This window comes from Leucoraja erinacea, chromosome 7 (genome assembly GCF_028641065.1).
Source record: "Leucoraja erinacea ecotype New England chromosome 7, Leri_hhj_1, whole genome shotgun sequence".
In the NCBI taxonomy this organism is placed as follows: domain Eukaryota; kingdom Metazoa; phylum Chordata; class Chondrichthyes; order Rajiformes; family Rajidae; genus Leucoraja; species Leucoraja erinaceus.
In genome coordinates, this window is record NC_073383.1 from 10,701,634 (window position 1) to 10,724,434 (window position 22,801).

At 41.5% G+C, this 22,801-nt stretch overlaps 1 protein-coding gene across 3 annotated transcripts in view; it reads left to right on the forward strand.

Moving 5' to 3' along the window:
- The window catches only part of myo1b (myosin IB), a 259,411-nt gene that overhangs the window by 10,032 nt on the left and 226,578 nt on the right, over positions 1–22,801 (forward strand). For all 3 annotated transcript variants that reach the window (XM_055637781.1, XM_055637782.1, XM_055637783.1), the window contains exon 2: positions 2,616–2,757. In XM_055637781.1, coding sequence (XP_055493756.1) covers positions 2,623–2,757 — 135 coding nt within the window. In that variant the 5' untranslated portion in view covers positions 2,616–2,622. The remainder of the gene's footprint in view (positions 1–2,615; positions 2,758–22,801) is intronic.

The following is a 22,801-nucleotide window of genomic DNA, read 5'->3' on the forward strand; positions in this document are numbered from 1 at the left end:
GCTTCTCCACTGCTAGAATGAAACCACATGCAAACTGGAAGAACAGCACCTCACATTCCGTTTGGATCGCTTACAACCCAATGGGATGAGCATTGAATTCTCCAATTTTAATTAATCCCACCACCACTCGCCCTCTCCTTCCCCTCCGACCCCCCTCTCACCCTCTCCATCCCTCAACTCCAGTGCATTTACATTTCTTGAACTATCTCCCACCATCCCAGTCAACCTGGTCTTTCTGCCTCCATGATATGTGTAGCTCCCATCCCCGAATCGCACATGTCCATTTAATCACCCTTTCCCTTCTCTCTGTTCCCTTTCACCTATATCCCTCCCTCCAGCTTTATTTTCACTCCTCATCTTTTCTGATACGGTGGCGCAGCGGTAGAGTTGCTGCCTTACATTGCTTACAGCGCCGGAGACTTGAGTTCGATCCCGACTACGGGTGTTGTCTGTATGTAGTTTGTACGTTCTCCCCGTGACCGCGTGGGTTTTCTCCGAGATCTTCGGTTTCCTCCCATACTCCAAAGACGTACGGGTATGTAGGTTAATTGGATTGGTGTAATTGTAAATTGTCCCTAGTGTGTGTAGGATAGTGTTAATGTGTGGGGATCGCTGGTTGGCGTGGACTCGGTGGGCCGAAGGGCCTGTGTCCCTGCTGTATCTCTAAACTAAACTAAAGTTTTGTCTCCTTTTCACATCCAGCTTTTGTCACTTTCTCCACCGATCTCCCAATCACCTCTCCCTCCCTCCTTCACTTGTATCCATCCATCACTTGCTGTGCTTTGTCCTATCCAGCGCTGTATTTTAGCTGAACATGCAGTAGAACCTACAGGTTATTGATTAATTGGTGATCTGCTCATGTCTGCCTTGGTATTTTCATCTTGAATTATGCATCATGGCCATGGAATGTAGGGAATTTTACATATGAATTCAGAACTCAAAATATTATCCCTGGTTTGGATTTAGAATGTTTTTTCAGTGATCCTAAAATATTTAAATGATTTAATTTAAATCGTTTTTAGGAAATTGCATAAAGACAAAAAAATGTTGCTGAAGATGGTAATAAAATATTTTGGAGTTGCAAAGGATTTCATTTGCTGTCGCTGTTAATTCAGGTCGGAAATGGCTGTTCTATTTATCATCCATTTGTATGAATTGGAAGTAATTATCAGTATAACATATAAAAGCTGATTTTATTGTTGGAAGCAGATATGAGATGATGTGCTTATCAAGAAAGCAAATTATTTTAGCAATCAGTTCCACTTCTGATAGTTCTCTGTGGAGTTGCAATGTTGCAAGCTTCATAATTAACGAATATCCAATGTTACAAGCTTCATAGTTAACGAATATCCAATGATGCAAGCTTCATAATTAATGGATGTCCAACCATAACCACCTATGACAGGTAGATAAAATGGTTTTAAAGAGGCAAATCAAATGCCCTCCAAGATATGTATGAGCAGGGAGGTTACTCTGGAATTGTATTCAATAGCTTTCAGCAAAAATACTGTGATCCATATCCTCTCCCAAACATAACACGTTGATGAAGATATGGACTGCATGGGAAAAGCTGCAGTGGGAGGATCTTGGCAGGTCTGGAAAGTAAGGATAGATTGGATTTGTTTTCTTGTAAACATAGGAAGCTGAGAGGAGATTTAGCCGAAGCACATGAAAGTGAATAAAGTACGAAGATGGAGGATATAGGAAGCATCTATTTCCCTTTAGCTGAGGAATAAAAACAAACAGGGGAAATAGATTTGTTTAATAATTGGAGAAGCAACCCATGAAGTGGATCTGGAACTCAGGCACGGAAATCACTATCAAAACATGGGGGGGACACAATTTATTGGCGGCTGCGCGTGCATGCACACACTCACACACACCCGCGAGGCTACAGCTGTGGGCCCTGTGGACTCCACGCTGTACCGAATCATCCCCGAGTCAAGCGGCACGCTGGGCTGGAGGAGAGAGCAAGATGCATGCGAGGCTTTGGCCATCGGCTTGAATCGGCCCGTTCACGGGGTCTTTCATCGGCCGGCAGGGGTTTCAACATCGGGAGCCTTAATCGCCTGGATGCAGCAGGTTGATTTTAAACTGCGATGGGTGCTGAAAGCGGCTGATAAAGTCTGGATGATAAAACATGGGGGTGGGGGAATCGTCCCCCACCTCTGAAAGCAGGAGGGGGGGAGGGGATGTGTCCCTCCTGTACCCCCCAGGATTTCCGCCCCTGCTGGAACTCACAGTTGAAAGTGGAGGTACATGTTTTCACCAATTTAAGGTGGATGTATACCATTGTCGTCTTGAAGAGCTATAATCCTGCTGCACTACAGATCAAGTGCATGAAGGTGGAATCCGGTTGTACAGATACTGTTGGCGAAATGTCCATATGTTGCAAAGTTGTGGCCAAAGGAGATCCAAGATGTGGGGTCATACATGACACCTGCAGCCTCTTTCAGCAATAGTTGCAGCTGATGTTCCATCTGAAGCCACACTCCCTCAGCGCTTGTCTTGTATACGCTGATGTCAGGCAAGCAGGTTGCTAACCAGTAGCTGTTTTGTAGTCGAATGTAAAATAAACTGCTGTGCTTTAACACACTTTTTCTGTTTTATTCCAGAGGGAAAATGGCAAAGTCAGAAGTAAAAACATCTCTGCTGGACAACATGATTGGGGTGGGAGACAGTGTGCTTTTGGAACCTCTCACTGAAGACACATTCTTAGAAAATCTCAAGAAACGCTTTGATCACTGTGAAATATACGTAAGTGCTATTGAAATGCAATTAGCATCAATGTTATTTCTTGCATATTTACTTGCCCTGCATACCCAATGAAAGAAGCATTCTTGGGCTGCATTGCCAAACTTGTTTCTTATCTAAGGTACACAAAAATGCTGGAGAAACTCAGCGGGTGCAGCAGCATCTATGGAGCGAAGGAAATAGGCGACGTTTCGGGTCGAAACCCTTCTTCAGACTGATCGGGAGTGGGGGAGGGGGGGGGGGGGGGGGGGAGGGGGGGGGGGGAGAAGGAAGGAAGGAGGAGGGAGGAGCCCGAGGGCGGGGGGGGGATGGGAGGAGACAGCTCGAAGGTTAAGGAAGGGGAGGAGACAGCAAGGGCTAGCAAAATTGGGAGAATTCAACGTTCATGCCATCCGGGCACAAGCAACCCAGGCGGAATATGAGGTGCGGTTCCTCCAAGTTCCAGTGTTGCTCCGGTGTTCTGGCGGTTTCTTATCTATTTCTTATTTGCTTTCACCCCAATACATGCTTGCCCAGCATTAGAAATGTTAAGGAGTCTAAACCTGTCATTAACTATAACTTAACTGACAGCAAGCAACTAAACCTTTGTAATTGTTGTAGAAACAAGGATCACAGAACAAGGAATAGTCCCGACCCAAAATGTTACCTATCCATGCTCTCCAGAGAAGCTGCCTGACATGCTGAGTTACCCCAGCACTTTCCTCTTTCTTGGTGATACTTAATGGTTTATTAGCTTTTTTTGACCTGAGCAGTAATCTCATGCCTTGAACTTTCCAACAAAGTGGAGAATTACATCAATCAGTCCATCACTAAACATGTAAGCGCAAGATCCTCACATGTGTAGAGGCTGGTAGAGCTATCGTTGTTTTCCATTAATCAAGTTAGTAGACGACAAACCTATTATTCTCTTATTCTCTGAATGACACGGGGAATGCTCCACGAGAGATATAATGGAAAACTTGGGGTACATTGGTGGGTAGTTTTGAGGGGAACATTCCTTCCATCATTTATGCTAGGGTTAATAATGGAAGGAATCTGTGTTCTCCCGATGCATGGACTTGATGCAATCCCAAATTCTCAATGCAATCCCAAATGTTCTTCCTCCACTTTGAGTGGTGTGGGCCAAGGATTTGCAGGGATCGGCGAGGATGGTGTATTCTACCAAGGAGTCTGACATCCTTGAATCATCCTTCCCATGACAGAGCTCAGAACAGAGGGTGTGCTTTGGCAGATGGTTTGGGTAACAGATTCCTGAACAGACAGATGGTAGAAAAGAATGCCATTGAATCAACGTCTTCCATCTTCTGATTATCCCCAAGGTGGCAGTGATTGTAACTTCGTGAATTTTTCATGAAATATAAAGATTATTTTGTGTCTATGCAATAAATAATTTTGCACATAGAACTTACAAAGGCTATTGAAGGGAATGACCAGCTCATGAATTTGGTGGGGTTAATACAGTCCAGGCCATCTGACAACCTCTTGTTCCTTTACTGTGAATTAATTGTGTTTTTTTACATAAAGTCCACAGAATAATTATATCCACTTCTATAGCTTTCTCTGGCAACTCATTTCAGATACGGACTGCCCTTAGAGTAAAAAATATTGCCTCTGACGTCCCTCTATATTCTATCCCCTCTCACCTTAAGCCTGTGCTTCAAGTTGTATAATCATCTACACTGGGAAAAAGACTATGAGTATTCACTTTCTACATGTCCCTCATACCCCTCACCTTCCAATGCCCCAAAGAGAAAAAAATCACAGCCTGTCCAACCTCTCCCAATTGTTCAAGCCCACAATGCCAGCTAACCAACATCCTGGTGAATCTCTTCTGTATTAGTGATATCTTTCCTATAGCTGGGTGACCAGAACTGCACAGAGTACTCCACGTGTGGTCTCACTAATGGTTTGTACAGCTGCATGATGGTGTGCCAGCAGTCTCCTCCAGTGGTCGTGTCTTCAGTTTAATGTCTTTCCCATGAAGCAGCTTTCCCACAATGCAGGGATTATTTAATACCACACTATAATAACACTTGGATCAGGTTTATGCTGTTATTTTGGGAATAAAAATAGACACAAAGTGCTGGAGCTCAGGCAGCATCTCCAGAGGACATGGTGACGTTTCGGATTCGGAATGGTCCCGCCCCGAAACTTAGTCCCTCCATGTTTTCCAGAGATGATGCCTAACATCCTGAGTTACTCCAGCAATTTGATACCAATCCAGCACTCCAGGGCTTGGGGACAGTGGATGTGGACAGGATGTTTCCACCAGTGGGAGAGTCTGGGACCAGAGGTCGTAGCCTCAGAATACAAGGATGGTCCTTTAGGAAGGAGATGAAGAGGAATTTGTTTAATCAGAGGGTTGTGCACCTGTGGTATTCATGGCCACAGAAGGCTGTAGAGGCCAAGACAATGGATATTTTAAGGCAGAGAAAGATAGATTCTTGATTAGGACGGGTGTCAGGGGTTATGGGGAGAAGGCGGGAGAATGGAGTTGAGAGGGAGAGATACATCAGCCATGACTGAATGACTTGATGGGCTGAATGGCCTAATTCTGCTCCTATCACTTATGAACTTATGAGCATCTGCAGTTTCTTGCATCTACCAATTGTTTTGGGTACATTGGGAATATTCAACTGACTTACTGTGTAATATTGAGTGATGGATGAGGATTAGCTTATGCATATTTACAGGATCTGGTCGTAGTGAAACCAATACACTTCATAAAGCAAGTTCAGAAGATTGAAAGAGTAAATAACATTGGTAGTGACATAGAAAAGCTATCTTGGAATAATGTACACAGAAATGATATTGCACTGGGTCTTGAAATACTGACTTGGTCATCGTCACCTGAAGGTTTTCTACCAGTAACTTCCTCCAACTCTGCTTGCATGATAGAACATGACAAAGTAAGAAGATGATTGCTGATAAAAAGGTATCACAGTTGAGAACGGGTACAAGTTATATCAGCAGTAACAGGGTTTAATTACCTATTCCTATTGTCCATGTGGGTTTTGGGAAGAGGAAGTAGTGAGGGAATTTTAAGCCATTAAAAGTACTTTGTATCTCCTCTGCTGGCGTGACGATGGGATTGAGTAAGCTGACTTCTTCCCCTATCCTAGTTCCATCCCATACACGCTCAGAATATGTTTCAAAAGCAAGCTGAAATCTTTGGGTTTTTATGTGGTATTATTTTAATAACATTGAGATTATTGCTAGGATTATCATCAATATGAGTCATTCAGAAAATAATGATTGTTTAATGCAATATGTCCATTTAGTTTTGGCCTCTTTTTTTTTGGATGATTCCGACTATATTACTCAGTAGGTAAGAATTTTAAATGAGCCACCAATAATGCGGGCAGATTAAGGCCTGGTCAACTGGGAGTCTGTGATTTAGGGTCTATTACAAATATTGCAATATCGCCTGGAGCCCCTTCGCAAATATGTACAATTTATGTATAATATATAGTGATATAAATTGCTTTGCTATTGATGCAGTGCATAAATGTTTTGAGGCTATATTTCATCATGCGTTTTATTATACCTTTATGTTTTAATGGGTCCTTTTGCCTTTGAATGTCCAAAGCCTAAACATTCTCTGGCTGGTCTTGAATGTTAGTAATTATCTTTTCACTGGTTAACAATGATTACTATTGCAATACTTGTACTAGCATTGTTCGTTTCTGAAGTTAAACCAATAAATATGCTCCTTATGCTCTGATAAAACAAATTAAGAATTCCATCTGCAGTTTGAGGAATTGTTGAACTTGCTTCCTGAATATTAATATGCTATACATTGGAACAACTAATTGAGATTTGACAGCTGTCTCCTGATATAAATCCACTCATGAACAAATCAGCCTGGTACTGAGGGAAAAAAATATATGTATGTTTATACAAAAGGCTTGGAATAATTTTACATGTCCATCATTTGCAACCAAAACTTAAAAATAGACCACAATGCCCGTATTTGCACTCTGTTGAGGCTAAGTTGTATTTTTGTTGTCATTCAGTGGCAGGTCCACACAAAATCAATGTTCTATTCAATAAAGGCTGTATTGTGGGCTCAATAATGCAGTCAAAGAATTTGATGAAATGTCAATTCCCTTTAAAAGTGTCAGCTGATGTGCTGGGTGTTTCTAGTGGTGTCAGTTTTTACTTCAGATTTTCGGCATGTGCAGTTTTTTTTTTTGCAAATGCGTTTTATAGTTGTGTGTAGGGTCAAGGAAAGAGCGTTCATGTCACGTCCCTGTTTCCACCAATCTTTCCAGCACCACACACATGAAGCGCAAGACGCCATTGTATGCAGATACTGAGAAGTGTGATCAAATCTGGCTGAACAATTTCTAATCTTGTGATGTGGACTCGATAAGAAGAAGTTGTATGTGGCAGCCAAAGCTAAGATTACTGTGAACTGCAGTTACAAAGTTGGAAATATGAAATTTCAATGGTGCAAGCAAATAGCAAAATAGAATTGTAACGTGGTTCAACAGCATTTGATATTCACTACCTTCAGGTGCAGATACTGGTTTAAACCAAAGATAGACACAAAATGTTGGAGTAACTCAGCGGAAGAGGTAGAGATGCTGCCTGAGTTATTCCAGCATTTTGTGGCTATCATGGAGTGTAGTGATGGGTCAGTACAGATTTGGCATCAATAGCTGGTGAATAGGAATGAACAGAATCATTAGCAATGGGTGAATAGGCTTTGAACTGGTGGGGTGAAAAATAATCTGCATAATTGAAGCACTAATACAACATGAGAGCTTTTCATAGTAACCTGCAAAAATCTCAAAGTTGATAAAGCAGACCCTTTAATCCACAATTCCAAGCAAAATGGCATTATATTATGTTGAGGAATAAACACAGTTCAGATGCATCGCAATTAAGAAGTCAAAAAAGAAAGGTCGGTACATAATCTTTACATTTGCTAAAGGTCCTTCCCCTCCCCGTGAAAATGTTCTTGTTTTTAAGATTTATGGCAATTTTTATATTTGGGTTAAGTTGTGTGCTTTAAATACTAACACTGAACGCTTGTATGATATATTTCTCAAATTATTATAATTAACATTTTTGTAAATAAAAGCAAGAAAAGCTATTAAAGCAGTTTTATAAATAAAATATCCCGACTTGCCTCCAAAATTTACTGTTTTTATTCTGTATACAACTCAGAGTAATTAAAAAAAAATGGCAGAACTTTGGCAGAAAGATTCAACTCGGCATGACTGCTTTTGTCAGTTAACTTTGAGAGGAGCCATCACATTGAATATTATTTGGTGCTGAAAATAGGATATCTCTTTTGGAGAGAATTTATTCTGCATCCTTTAAAAAATAGCTGTGCAGTGTCAGTTAAAGGCACAAATGTAGTTGCCGTTGTGATATTTCTTCTGGCATTATATGAGACAATGTGCTGGATGTTGCTGATCTAATCCCCTGTCCAGATTTACTGCCCATGAAAAGAAACAATGTGCTGGAGTAACTCACTGGGTCAAGTAGCATCTCTGGAGAACATAAATGGGTGACGTTTCAGGTCGGGACCCCAAATTGCTGCCCATGGTCTCCTCACATCATTACCGAAGAAATCTGGGCAAAGAGGGCAAATTTTGTTGAGCTATAAACATCCCAAGGTCTGTGGATTAGTCTTAGTGGTGCCGTAGGCTTGAGTAGCCCAAAATCACCCAGGAAAATCTGGACAGTAAGCAAAGTGTCACCACAGCTTTCCAAAATGTAAAAGCAGTAGGGGATCATTAATAGTTTTAAATGTCTCACATTCACTGTCGAGCAAATGCATTTCGTTGTCTCTGTACTGTACACTGACAATGACAATTAAAATTGAATCTGAATCTGAATCTGAAAGACTATTAAAATTGAAGTAAATAATTAATCATTCTAAAATATTAATTTTTTAAATAAGAAATAGTAAGAATAAAGTTGTCTAAAATTTGTTTTTAGTGTGAGCAATGTGACGTATTGTTGAAATAAATACTTGTTATAAAGTTGTACAAAATCATGAGAGGAATAAATCGGGTAGATGCACTGAATCTCTTGCCCTGAGTAGGGGAATCGAGGGGTTCAAGGTAAAGGGGAAAAGATTTAATAGGAATCTGAGGGGTAGCGTTTTCACACAAAGGGAGGTGGGTGCATGAAACAAGCTGCCAGAGGCGGTTCTTGAGGCTGGGACTGTACCAACAGTTTAAGAAACAGTTATGCCCCTGTCCCACTTATGAATCCTGAACGGAAACCTTTGGAGACTTTGCACCCCACCCAAGGTTTCCGTGCAGTTCCCGGAGGTTGCAGGTAGTGGTAGCAGGTAGGGAGACTGACAAAAACCTCCGGGAACCGCACGGAAACCTTGGGTGTGGCGCAAAGTCTCCAGAGGTTTCCGTTCAGGTTTCCTAAGTGGGACAGGGGCCCTTAGTCAGCTATATGGATAGGACAAATTTGGAGGGATATGGACCAAAAGCAGGCAGGTGGGACTAGTGTAGCTGGGACATGCTGGCCGGTGTGGGCAAGTTGGGGCGAAGGGCCTGTTTCCATACTGTATCACTCTATGACTCCATAACTGTAGATGCTGGTTTGTGCCAAAGATAACTCAGCAGGCCAGGCAGCATCTCCGGAGAAAAAGGATCGGTGTTATATCAGAGATCACCTATCCCTTTTCTCAAGATGCTGTCGAGAATCCGCTGAGTTACTACAGCACTTTGTATCTATGTTTGACATAAATTGGTAAGTTAAAAATAAATTGGATAGTTATATGGACGGGAAAGGTATGGAGTGTTATGGTCTGAACGCAGGTGTATGGGACTAGGGGAGAAATCGTGTTCGGCACGGACTAGAAGGGTCGAGATGGCCTGTTTCCGTGCTGTAATTGTTATTTGGTTATATGGTTATATTGTTGTTGGGGATATTATTCAGTTTCTTGGTTCGATCAGTCAGCGCTGTTGCCTTATTTGATTCTGAGCTGTAGAAACCAGGAACTCTACAAAAAAAAGACACGGGCTCAGACAAGTATGTCTTTTCAGCATACTTTTGGATTTCTTGCAAGTTCTTTTACTGAGCTGTTCTCATTTTGGAATGTCTGCAACTTCTTTTAAACCATCAGATATATATTTCAGTAGACCTACACAGAATGCTCTCACGCATTGAAATATGCTCCCTGGTTGCTACTTGTTTTTAGCTTTGCTGAAGCTGATGTCAGCTGAATGTTTTTTCAATAATGTGGCAAGTTGTGTTGCTGACAGATGTACTTTTTTTAGACTATGAATTATCTCATTTGATCTGGGATCTTGGATGTCTGGATTGATTCAGAACTGCGCTGGCATCAAATTTCCACAATTATACGATCCACAGTAATTTAGGCTGAAACCATTTCCATGCCAAATCATGTCCACATTAGATTAATGAACGGTGTTAGACACTGGATATTCATGTATTGGATAGGCAACATTTGGAGTAGGACCTTTCTTCAGATTGAAACGTTGCCTGCCCAATATGAATATATACTTGTTTAACACTGTTACTCCTGTACTTTGTGTCTTTTTATGTAAATCAGCATCTGCAGTTCCTTGTGTATATATTTATATATTGTTTATCTTGGTAACTTCTTTATGTTTTTTTATTCCAAATGCTTATTTCAAATGGAAAACCTCTTAATATAGCAGGTGGTTAGAAGTCAGAATGCATTTTACTCTATCCAACTTTTTATTCAAATTGATTTTTGTAAAAACAAAACTTGCATGGAGTTTTCTATTGAGAATAAAATCAATTTCATTAACCTTGTTCATCAATCAATAATTAAACTGTTGTTGTATTATTCCTTTAATTTCCACAAATGCTGCCAGCTTTAAAACTATCTTGTGATCGAACAACTAAACCGGCATTCATCTTTCAGTCAACAGGTCACTTCCTCATTCCTCTGATTTTTAGGACCTTGTTAACAATGACTAAACTTTGCACGTTCTTCTTTAATAGTGAAGGGGTTTATAACGCTGAGGAATAAGGTCGTAAGGAATAGGAGTAAAATTCGGCCCAACAAGTCAACTCCGCCATTTAATCATGGCTGATCTATCTGTCCCTCCTAACCCCCTTCTCCTCATAATCTCTTTTTAGACACCTGTACTAATCAAGAATCTACCTGATCATCCAACTCAGTATCCTGTACCTGCTTTCTCTCCATACCCCCTGATTCCTTTAGCCACAAGGGCCACATCTAACTCCCACATCTAATATAGCCAATGAACTGGCCTCAACTACTTTCTGTGGCAGAGAATTCCAGAGACTCACCACTCTCTGTGTAAAAAAATGTTTTTCTCATCGCAGTCCTAAAGGATTTCCCCTTTATCCTTAAACTGTGACCCCTTGTTCTGGACTTCCCCAACATCGGGAACAATTTTCCTGCATACAATACAATATAACAATACAACGGTTTATTTGTCACATTGCACAAAAAGTGCAAGTGACAAGATATGTCTAGCAGCTTTACAATGATGAAAGTCCACACGTCCCAAAAACACAATAACCTTTTTAACATCCCATCCACCACAGCATGTCCATCACTGTGGTTGGAGACCACACAATTTGGCCAGTCCTCCAGGTGTGGTTTCACCAAGACCCTGGACAACTGCAGTAGAACCTCCGCAGCAGTCGCTGCGGGCGTTTGATGGTAAGGACAAGGTCTCCATAAGTCCAGGTAAGTCCAAGTCGGAATTCAATCCCACACAGAGACCGCAGAATCTTTCAATTGGTATAGGCCGGCGTAATATTTGAAAATGTTCCCTCCACGTCGCTCTGCAATTAATGAAACAAGTCTGCATGTGTTTGGAGTCGATCGAAGCTCCCCTACAGGGGTGATGTTAAGTCAAGAATAGGACCAAAACGGAATGGATTAAGTTGGCCGCGATACCAATTTGGAAGATCAAAATGTTTTTTTCCCCCCGGGTCCCCCACGAGGATGATACGGGCTTTTGGAAAACGCATCTAGCCTGTTAAAATGTGGATAAGAATTTTGTAACGCCTTTCTATAAGATCCCCCCTCAATCTTCTAAAATCTAGACCAAGTAAAGAGTTGGTCTCCTTTCTATTCAGTTTTTCTTCATATGAAAGTCAGCGACGTGCCAGTAAGGATCAGTCTGGTGAATGACCTTCTCTGAGCTACTCCCTCTAATACAGATTTGTCCTTCTCTCAGATTTGGAGACCAAAACTGTACGCAATACTGCAGGTGTGGTCTCACCAAGACCCTATACAACTGCAGTAGAACCTCCCTGCTCTTATACTTAAATCCTTTTGCTATGAAGGAAACTTCTCCATAATTTTTTTGTTCCATTCTACAAATAAGAATTCCAATTACACAGGAGAACAATGAATCACTCTGAATAAAAAAACATAGCTGTAATATTTGAAAATGATTCCCAAATGGTTTCTCTGCAACTTTACAATTAGTGAAACAAGGCTTATAATGTATAGAATATTTATATTCTTTGTATCTATCCTTGGTTATTTGGACTGAATGAGGTGATGATGTTGGTGCTGAGAGAACTCCAGACACTAAGAACTGCAGATGTTGGTTTACCATAAAAAACACAATGTGCTGGAGTAACCCAGCAGGTCAGGCAGCATCTCTGGACAATGTGAATAGGCGACCTTTCATGTCAGGCCATTTCTTCCGTCTGAAGACGGGTCCTGATCCAAAATGCCACCTATCTATATCGCATGACCCGTTGAGTTACTCCAGTTTCTCTTTCTGAGAAACCTATACATCACTTCCTTTAGTATATTCGACAGTGTGTCTTATACATAAAATGAGAAGAGTAATATCTTAAACAGAGACAATTGCTCAACAGTCATAATGTTTTGTCTAAATGCTGAATAGTTGTTGGATATGTAATGAAGTTTGAAACCTTTGTATTGAGACTGCACAAGCCTGCTTTAGTCAGCAGCAATGATAGTTGTCATCAGATTAGACCAAATAGTGGTGAATCCAAATCCCACAGTTCAAATATAGTACATTTAAATACACTATCTCATTAGGCAACACATTCTAAAGAAATAAGAATTGGCATCCCAATTTTTCTTGTAGATAAAACAAGTATTAAATGTTCAAGTATGCGGTCGTTATTTAAAGTCATAGTTTCCTTGGCCCTTTTCCAAATTACAATAAAATGATGAGAGCTGCACTAATTGACATCAATAAGATTGATTTCTTTATGTTGTCCTCGATTCTGATAATAGATTAGGCACAAGTAGAAAATCAGTTTACCAGCTCACATTCTAATGAAGGCGCCAGACCTGAAGTTTAATCTGTCCATTTCCCAACCACGATGTTGCTTCACTTGCTGAACTTTCAAAGTTTAGTCATGTTAAGCAAGCTTCTAAATATCCGAGGAATGAGGAAATGACATGTTGACTGAAAGGTGGATGCCTTTGTTTAATCTATTGTTGAATCTGAAGATAGTTTTAAAGTTGGCAGCCTGGTATTGATCGAAATGAAAATTTGTGGAAATGAAAGGAATAATGCAATGACAGATTAATTATTGGTGGAAAAGCAAAATGAAGGAAATTGATTTTATTCTCAAAGAAAAGATTGAAAAGTCGATTCAGGTTTTTTTTAATCAATTGGGATAATATGTTGGATGGATTAAAATGTATTCCAGCTTCCAACTACCTGCTGTGTTAAGACATTTTTTCCACGTGAAATAAGCATTTGGAATCAATGCATATAAAGAGGTTACTAATCTGAACCATACATGAACATACATTGTTTAACAATGTTCATTTATCTAATATGGACTTGATTTAGCAGGGGAATGTTCTCAAGCTTAACTACATTGCTGTGGATCATATCATTAAAGAAATATGGTGCGTTTATAGCTTAGTCAAAACGATGTAATGGATTTCCAGAAGGCTTTTGATAAAGTCATAATAGACATATCAGCAAAGCTGACATAGAGAGGACAATGTTAACATTGATATGAAGATGGTTCAGTGATAAATAGCAAAGAGACACTGTGAATGAGTTTTCTGTTTTGGAGAGTGGCTGTTCACCAGTGATCACTGTGAGGCCATTACTTTCTTCAGTCTAACTTAATGACCTCCTGGGTACAAGTCATTATTTTGAACTTTGGACACGACACAATAGTTGGAAGCATTGTGAACAGCGAGGAGGATGGTCATGAATTACAACAGGAGATAAACAGGCTGACGGAGTTGGTAAAGGTGTGGCAGGTTAAGTGTCTTCCTCTTCTTGCGTATGGCGTGCACAGCCTAAAATTGTAAGACAACTTGTTCTGTTTGATCTTCTGTTTGTGCACGCCAGCTTGATTGCATTCATGGAAACAGGGTGGACCATGTGAAGGTTGCAATCTCCCACCCCAGGTTAAGTATAATATGAAGAGATGGTAGGTTGTGTATTTGGACTGCAGAATGAGGAGATGCAGCATAGTGCAGAGGAAGTTGTAAAGGAACAGAGAAGTGTGGTACAGAATTGACAGACTAGCTTGATAAAATTGTGAATAAAGCTTACTGTGAATCTGAGCATCATCAATAGAGACACAGGACATACATGCAGGGAACCTTTATAGGTTTGGCCTCAATTGGAGCATTGTCTTCAATCTGGTCACCTCATTATAATAGGGATGTCAAGGTGTTGGAGATGGTCCATTAAAAAATGACAAGAAATGTTCCTGGGATGATGAACTACAGTTACCAGAATAAACAAAAGATGCAGGAATATCTTCTTTGGAGAAGAGAAGGCTTGAGGGAAGATATAAAAGAAATATTTAAAACAACGATGGCACTGAGCAGATAAAATAGTGGGAGGCCTTTCTCATTGATGAAGGGTTTTCACAGGTCACAGGTAAGAAATAAAGAGGAGGATACAATAGTTACAGGAGATAAAAAATCTTTACACGGTGTGTAGTTTTAATGTGGAAAGCACTGCCTGCAGATGTGGCAGAGCCAGTTTCCATGATAGTCTTGAAGGGGGAATTGAACTGACATATAGTGAGAAAACATCTCCAAGGCTATGAAGAAGGGATCTGTGGGTGGAACAATTGAGTTGCTCCAGGTGAAAGCTGGCGTAGACTGATCCCTTGTGTTGTAACTGTTCTAACACCGTGCCACCCACAGTGGTTGTAGAATAAGCCTAGTCCTGCCCAGTTCAGAGTGCATTGTGAACCTTCCTCTTTATGACTTCACCTGATTGGGGAATCCCTTTTAAATTCCCAATCCAAAGCATTACTTTGCTCCGACACCAAATGATATTGTTGGGATAACTTGCCTGAAACATTTTCTTTGCTTTTATATTCAATTTGTGCTCAACCACATCCCAAAGATCAGGTACCTGTTTGCAAATCATCCAGCTTCACTGGAAGATTAGAATGAATGTGCTGAAGCTCTTTGCAGTGAAAGCTTTGTTTAGCCATATAATTCTAAACAATTCAAAACATCACGTATCCATGTCTTCCACAGATGCTGCTTGACTTTGTCTTTTATCATAAACATAACAGTACTTTATTAGCCAAGCATGTTTTGCAACATATGAGGAATTTGATTTGCCATACAGTCATAGCAATGAAGAGCAACAAGACACCCAATGTTTCTCATTTAAGTTTGTTTCCCTTCCTTCAGTTTTATACAGTAGCAATGAGAATGATGGCCCAAGAGGGCACCTGACACGACTTTTATTCAAAATAAATTCCGTGCAACATAAAAGCAAATTTGTGATCATTGTAGATGATTAGTTATTGATTTTGGCTAATTTGTGTAGTGAGGACCTCGGACTACAGAAAAAACAAGGAACGAGAAAAGGAAAACATGCATTTCTGTCAACTGGGAGCTGGGCCAAGTGTTCTGATGCTGTTGTGACCCTGGGGATGTTTGCTCAGCAATGTTAGGAGCGATTACTAGTTGGTACTGTTGGGGAGGAGGCGGGAGACTATTGGTGTACAAAGGTTACATCAACAATGTGGAAGGAACTAATTTATGTTAAAAGCAGATATTTTATGGGTTATAGTGTGATCTATGTGATTTCCGCAAAAATATCCTGGTCAATTGTTTTGACATTTATTTCCATATTTTGAAAAATATTCAGTTTATTGTCACAGGTACCGAAGTACAGTTAAAAGCGTTTGTTGCATTCTAACCCGTCAGCGGAAAGACAACACATAATTACAATCGAGCCATCCACAGTGATAAAGGGAATAATGAAAATAAAGTAAGAAATGCTGCTGTTAGTGTAGAGATGAAAAAGAGTGGAGCGCTAGTAATGCGTGATTGCAGATCCACCTATGGGACTAGCACACAAAGACTCGCCTGGCTTGGGCGCTATCCTGGATGAAGTTTGTTAGAGTGGAACTTTAATCTGTCAGTATATGTTCTTTCAGGTATCTCCTTGATCGTCTAGTATTGGGGTTGCCAACTTTCTCACTCCCAAATAAGGGACAAAAGGTGAAAATAAGGGAGAAATTCCCGACGGCAATTCGTTGATCGACTCGGCCGTGGCTGGGTGAGTGATGAGTTGGCCCGGTGCTGTACTGCACACAAAGCTCAGCTGGCCTGTCAGCTGGACTTTGTGCTCTGCTGCACGCAAAGTCCGGCACCCCATCCAACTCATGAACCGATGATCGGCCATGAGAAGGAGGGGTGGTGGTGTCGGCGGTAAGCGAAGATTGGACATCTGGCTGGGCTACCGACTGACGGGGCCACGGACGAGACGCTACTGTTACACTCCATGGGCTGCACTAGGTCGGGACGGGCGAGGCGGGGCCAGACACAACGCACCAACCCGACCATCCCCTCGACCCGAGCAGTCGCAGTGAAATACGGGACAAGGGTGGTCCCATATGGGACAAACCAATTTAGCCCAATGTACGGGATGTCCCGGCTAATACAGGACAGTTGGCAACCCTATCTGGTATATAAGTAGTGTCTTGACTTCAAATATGGAGAAACAAAAAATGCAACAAGCAGAATAAGGTCAATTCATTGAGCAGATCTGCAATAGCAACTTGCAATTCCACTACAGTGGAACATCCTGAATGAGTTTCGCAGGCGGATTACCAAGAAAAAGTGGCACTAAACCAGATAAGGTAATATTAGCACAGCAGAGTGACCCAAAGCTTGGAGAGAAAAAAGTAGGGTTTAAGAAATGTTTTGATTTAAAACAATTCATGTCTGTTGGTAGGAAAATATTGGAAATTTGAATCCACATCCTAATCTGTGGGAAATTATTCTCTGTTTTAGTTTGAAATTTGAATCTTGCCACTAGTTTTGGTTTGAAGTGCATTCCTTACAGAATAAATCATGATTCCCACTTATTGTTTCCACTCCCTGAGCTGGAACTTGTGCCTTTATTAGTGATTTTAAACGGAAAAATGATATGAGGGTAACAAATAAATGAGACATGTCTGTGCTGAAATTAGTTTCTCACAGTAGGAGGGGCGGGACTGTTGCCTCAGGGACCCTGAGACAGGGGAGTGGAGAAGCAATAAGGATTCCTAGTTCTGATTATCTGCCAGAGAAGTTGGAATATAGAAGGCGTCTGAAATTGGAATTAGCATCAGATGTGATGCCTCATTGCCCATGCAGTGAAGATTTATGCATGAAAAATTGGTGAAAGCCGGTTAGAGGATGGCATCCATTCCAAAGTGTTTTCCTTCACACATGGTGCATCACGCAAATGGAGATATATTACCTCTTTATCTTACTTTCCCATCACTGGAAAGGAAAGCCAATACCTTGATGAGGGGAGAAGAAATGAGGAGTAAAATACTGTTCTTATCACACACAGATGAAGCATTTTATATGTACTCTGGTCCTTATGGATTATGGGCTAAATGGCAGAAAATTACCTTGAGTATCTTCATTATACACTAGTGTCAATTATTTTTAGAAAATGGTTTCATTATTGTATAGTAAATGAATTGGGACATTTTATGATATTATAACCAGTTTACGTGATTATATAAACTGACATAAATAGACAAAATGGTGGGTTAGAAATTTATTTTCAACTAGTTTAGATTAGAGATGCAGCATGGAAATAGGCCCATTGGCCCATTGACTACATGCTGATTATTGATTACACCAGTTTACACCCAGTCAATGTTATGTCACTGTCTCATCGACTCATCTTACCTCAAAAATAGAAGCTTCTCCGTCAACATAGGCAACTTTTACTCTTCCACGGCGAGTCTCTCCTGCGGGATCCCACAAGGTTCCATCCTAGGCCCAATCCTTTTCTCTATGTACATGCTTCCCCTCAGTCAAATCATTCAAAAATACGACGAGTCAAGTCAAGAGAGTTTATTGTCATGTGTCCCAGATAGGACAATGAAATTCTTGCTAGCACAACAGAATATAGAAAGCAAAAACACAGCACAGTTCAGTTCAATATACACATAAATAAGCAGATAAAGTGCAAAAGGCTGTTACAGTTTAGAGTCTGTTTGTTGGCAAGTTTAATAGCCTGATGGCTGTGGGGATGTAGCTGTTCCTGAACCTGGATGTAACAGATTTCAGGCTCCTGTACCTTCTGCCTGATGGCAGCGGAGAGATGAGTGCATGGCCAGGATGGTGTGGGTCCTTGATGATGTTGGCTGCCTTTTTGAGGCAGCAACTGCGATAGATCCCTTCGATGGTGGGGAGGTCAGAGCCGATGATGGACTGGGCAGTGGTAGCAACTTTCTGCATCCTTTTCCGCTCCTGGACGCTCAAGTTGCCGAACCAAGCCACGATGCAACCAGTCAGCATGCTCTCCACTGTGCACCTGTAGAAGTTCGAGAGAGTCCTCTTTGACTTACCGACTCTCCGTAGTCTGCTCAGGAAGTAGAGGCGCTGATGTGCTTTCTTTATAATTGCATCAGTGTGCTGGGACACGGCATCTCATTCCACTGTTATGCTGATGACACACAGCTTTATCTCCCCCTGAAACCAAGCAACCAGTCAAATTTAATCAATCTCATGAACTGCCTTCATGGACATAAAATGTTGGAAGGCACAGAATTTCCTGCAGCTGAATGTGAACAAGTTAGAAGTCATCCTATTTGTTCCCCCTGACTCCATCAAAGTGATTATCAGCAGTCTTGGCAACTTATCCACCCTTGTCAAAACCCATGTCAAAAACCTTGGTGTGATATTTGATTCTGCCTTCACGTTTTTGATAGTTTAGGTAGTTGAGGCCAGTTCATTGGCTATATTTAAGAGGGAGTTAGATGTGGCCCTTGTGGCTAAAGGGGTCAGGGGGTATGGTGAGAAGGCAGGGATGGGATACTGAGTTGGATGATCAGCCATGATCATATTGAATGGCGGTGCAGGCTTGAAGGGCCGAATGGCCTACTCCTGCACCTATTTTCTATGTTTCGATGTTTGACAAGCAAATCAATTCAGTAGTAAAAGCCAGTTTCTTCCATCTTCGTACCATTTCCAAAATAAAACCGTTCCTCTCAGTCAAAGATCTGGAGAAAGTCATCCATGTATTTATATCCTCTTGCCTGGACTACTGCAACTCCCTGTATACTGGGATCAGTCAGTTGTCACTGTCCCGCCTGCAACTGGTCCAGAACGCCCTAGCCAGGCTCCTGACAGGTACCCGGAAGAGGGTACCTCTCTCCACTGGCTGCCAGTATGGTTCAGAGTTGATTTTAAGGTTCTCCTGTTTGTCTATAAAGCCCTAAACGGGCTTGCTCCCCCCTAAATCACAGACCTCCTTACCCCGTACTCTACCTCCAGGTCCCTCAGGTGGGCTGACTTGAGGCTCCTGGCTGTCCCGCGATCTAAACTTAAGCTTGGGGTGCCCGTGCCTTTGCTGTTGTGGCCCCTAGACTGTGGAACAGCATCCCCCTCCCATCAGATCTGCCCCCTTCATCGACTCTTTTAAGTCCAGGCTCAAAACATATTTTTATTCACTACCGTTTGAATCCCCATGATGTGGCTGATCTTTGTTATGTGTCTTTGAGCTGATTATTTGTATCCATGTCCTGTGTGCATTCCTGTGTATGTCTGTTTCATTTTGTGATTTTAGTTACCTGCGTTGGTCTGTACAGCACTTTGGTTGACGTGGGTTGTTTTTAAAAGTGCTTTATAAATAAATGTGATTTGATTTGATTTGATATACACCAGGGGCAATTTATAGAGGCTAGTTAATCTACAAACCCGCACATCTTTGTGAAGTTGGAGGAAACCGGAGCACCCGGAGGAAATCCATGCGGTCACAGAAAAAAGGTGCAAACTTCACACAGACAGCACTCGAGGTCAGGATGAACACAGGTTTCTGGTGCTCTAAGGCAGCAACTCCACTATCTGCGCTACTCTGCTGCCGTGAAAAACTGGTATTTGAAATTTGCCAAAGAAAGTTCTTGGCTGGTTAATGCAATCTTTGAAGGCTGCTGTACAGATGGGATACCTAACCTTCCACGTGAAGTACATTTGGCCAATTATTACTATTTGGGATGCAGGAAGTAAGTTGTTAATTAATTTTTTCAATTGTGAAGTTCTAACGTCATATGGGTTTTGTGTTTCTTTATTTGATAAGACCCCTTGGCTGTTAATCTGCAGTGGAATGAAAGGTTGTCAGCATTATTACTCCAGTAAATGCATCGTTCATATAGCTGAGGATGAGTTGTCACGGAATGGTAAGGGGTGTTGCAAAGTGGTGGAATTTGTCATGCAAAATTAGAGTCATAATAGAGCTGGATGTCAGTAGGGATGATACATTCTCACAATCCATCAATAACATTATTACATATTACAATTTCTATTTGATGATCTTTACAAATGGCGTTGTGTAATCATTTTAAAAGACAAATGAGTTTAACAATAATGATTAAATTTGTAATGATGTCTATTCGTTCTGAATCATTTTTGTGAACAATTTTCACAAGCAGCGCTCCTTCTTCATTGAGCAGCAACGACTTGCATTTACATATAGCACGCTTCAGTTCTGTAAAGACTTGCGGGTCATTCGCGTAAGGTAGAACTGCTGGGAGCATGAAAACAAATCTGACAGTCACCAAGAAGATGTGTGAAGGAAGGAACGGCAGGTGCTGGCTTAAACCGAAGACAGACACAAAAAGCTGGAGTAACTCAGCTGGACAGGTAGCATCCCTGGAGAGATGCTGCATGTCCTGCTGAATTACTCCTGCTCTTTGTGTCTATCTTCTTTAAGAAGATGCGTGAAGCAGGGCTGTGGCTGTTGCCTGTCTGAATTTTAGCAAGACCTCTGACAAGGTCCCGCTTGGAATACAGCTGTAGGAAGGTTGTCATGATGTTGGAAAAGGGGCAAATGTGATTCACCAGAATGTTAAACAGGTAACCTGGGTTTGTGGGCTTGAGTGATAGGGAGAGATTAGGTAGGCTGAAACTTATTTTCTTTGGTGGATAGGAGGCGGAATGGTAGCCTTACTTGTGTAGGAAAGAACTGCTGCAGATGCTGGTAAAATCGAAGGTAGACACAAGATGCTGGAGTAACTCAGCGGGTGAGGCAGCATCTCTGGAGAGAAGGAATGGGTGACGTTTCGGGTCAAGATTCTTCTTCAGACTGATGTCAAGGGAGGGGGTGGGACAAAGATAGAATGTAGGCGGAGACAGCAAGACTAGTGGGAGAACGGATGGGGAAGGGGAGATAAAGCAAGGACTATCTGAAGTTAGAGAAGTCAATGTTCATACCGCTGGGTTGTAAACTACCCAAGCAAAATATGCAGTTCTGTTCCTCTAATTTGTGCTGGGCCTCACTCTGACAATGGAGGAGGCCCAGTACTGAAAGGTCAGATTGGAAATGGGAGGGGGTTGAAGTACTGGGAGATCAGATAGGTTAAGGCAGACTAAGCGGAGGTGTTCAGCGAAACGATCGCCGAGCCTGTTCTTGGTGTCGCCAATGTAGAGAAGTTAACACCTGGAACATCGGATACAGTAGACCAGGTTGGAGGAGGTGCAAATGAACCTCTGCCTCGCTTGGAAAGACTGTTTAGTTTGATGCATACAAGATCTTGAGGGACATGGATAAGGATAGCACTTAGTTTTTTTGTGTAGGAAGGAACTGCAGATGCTGGTTTAAAGCAAAGGTAAATACAAAAACTGGAGTAACTCAGTGGGTCTGAAGAAGGGTCTCTACCCAAAGAGTTGCCCATTCCTTCTCTCCAGAGATGCTACCTGTCCCGCTGAGTTACTCCAGTATTTTGTGTCTGTCTACGGTTTAAAGCAGCATCTGCAGTTCCTTCCTACACAAACTCAGTGGGTGGGGTCATGCAGCATCTCTGGAGAAAAGGAATCGGTGTTATTTCCTATAGTCTTTCTCCTAGGGTGGAAGCTTCAAAAACATGAGAGCATATGTTTAAGGTGAGAAGGCAGAGATTTAAGAGTTTTGAAGATGAAGAGACAAAATACACAGAGGAGACTTTTAGTGAGGGAATTCCAGAATATAAGCACAGCTCAAATTTAGTCACTGATGGAGAGAAGGGGTTGTGTGGTGGCAAAGCGAATGGATACACAAAAGGGAAAAAAATGAAGGGCGGAATTGCTATTGGTATAAACACAGTTCAGTACATCACTACACCACAGAAGTCCCAAAGCTGCACTTCACCTGAGAGTGTTTTGTTTTATCTGCATCTTCCATTCTCCTCTCTAAAATTATTTATATATATTTCTTTCACAAGGAAAGATTGGATTAGTTAAGGATTTCTATAGAACAGAGGAGGCCCAGGAAAAGCTTAAGTTGTGTAGGGTCCAGGAAAAGTAAATAAGAAAGTTTCTTCTTTGGCTGGGTTGGAGGGGGAAGGGTCAAAAATGTGGGGGCATTGATTTTTTGGTACAAGGATTAGAGGTGTGAAAACACCTATTGGTAAGGTTTTAGAGCTCACATTGGCAGAAGTAGTGGAGTTTAAAACCTTTGTCACATTGAAAGGGCCTGTCCCACTTGGCAATTTTGCCGGCGTCATATCAGTGTCGTCAAAAGATTTTGAACATTTCAAAATCCAGCGGCGACAAAAAAATGTTGCGACACTTGAACAAACGCCGCGTGTCATACATCATCACGCCGTGTCATACGTCATC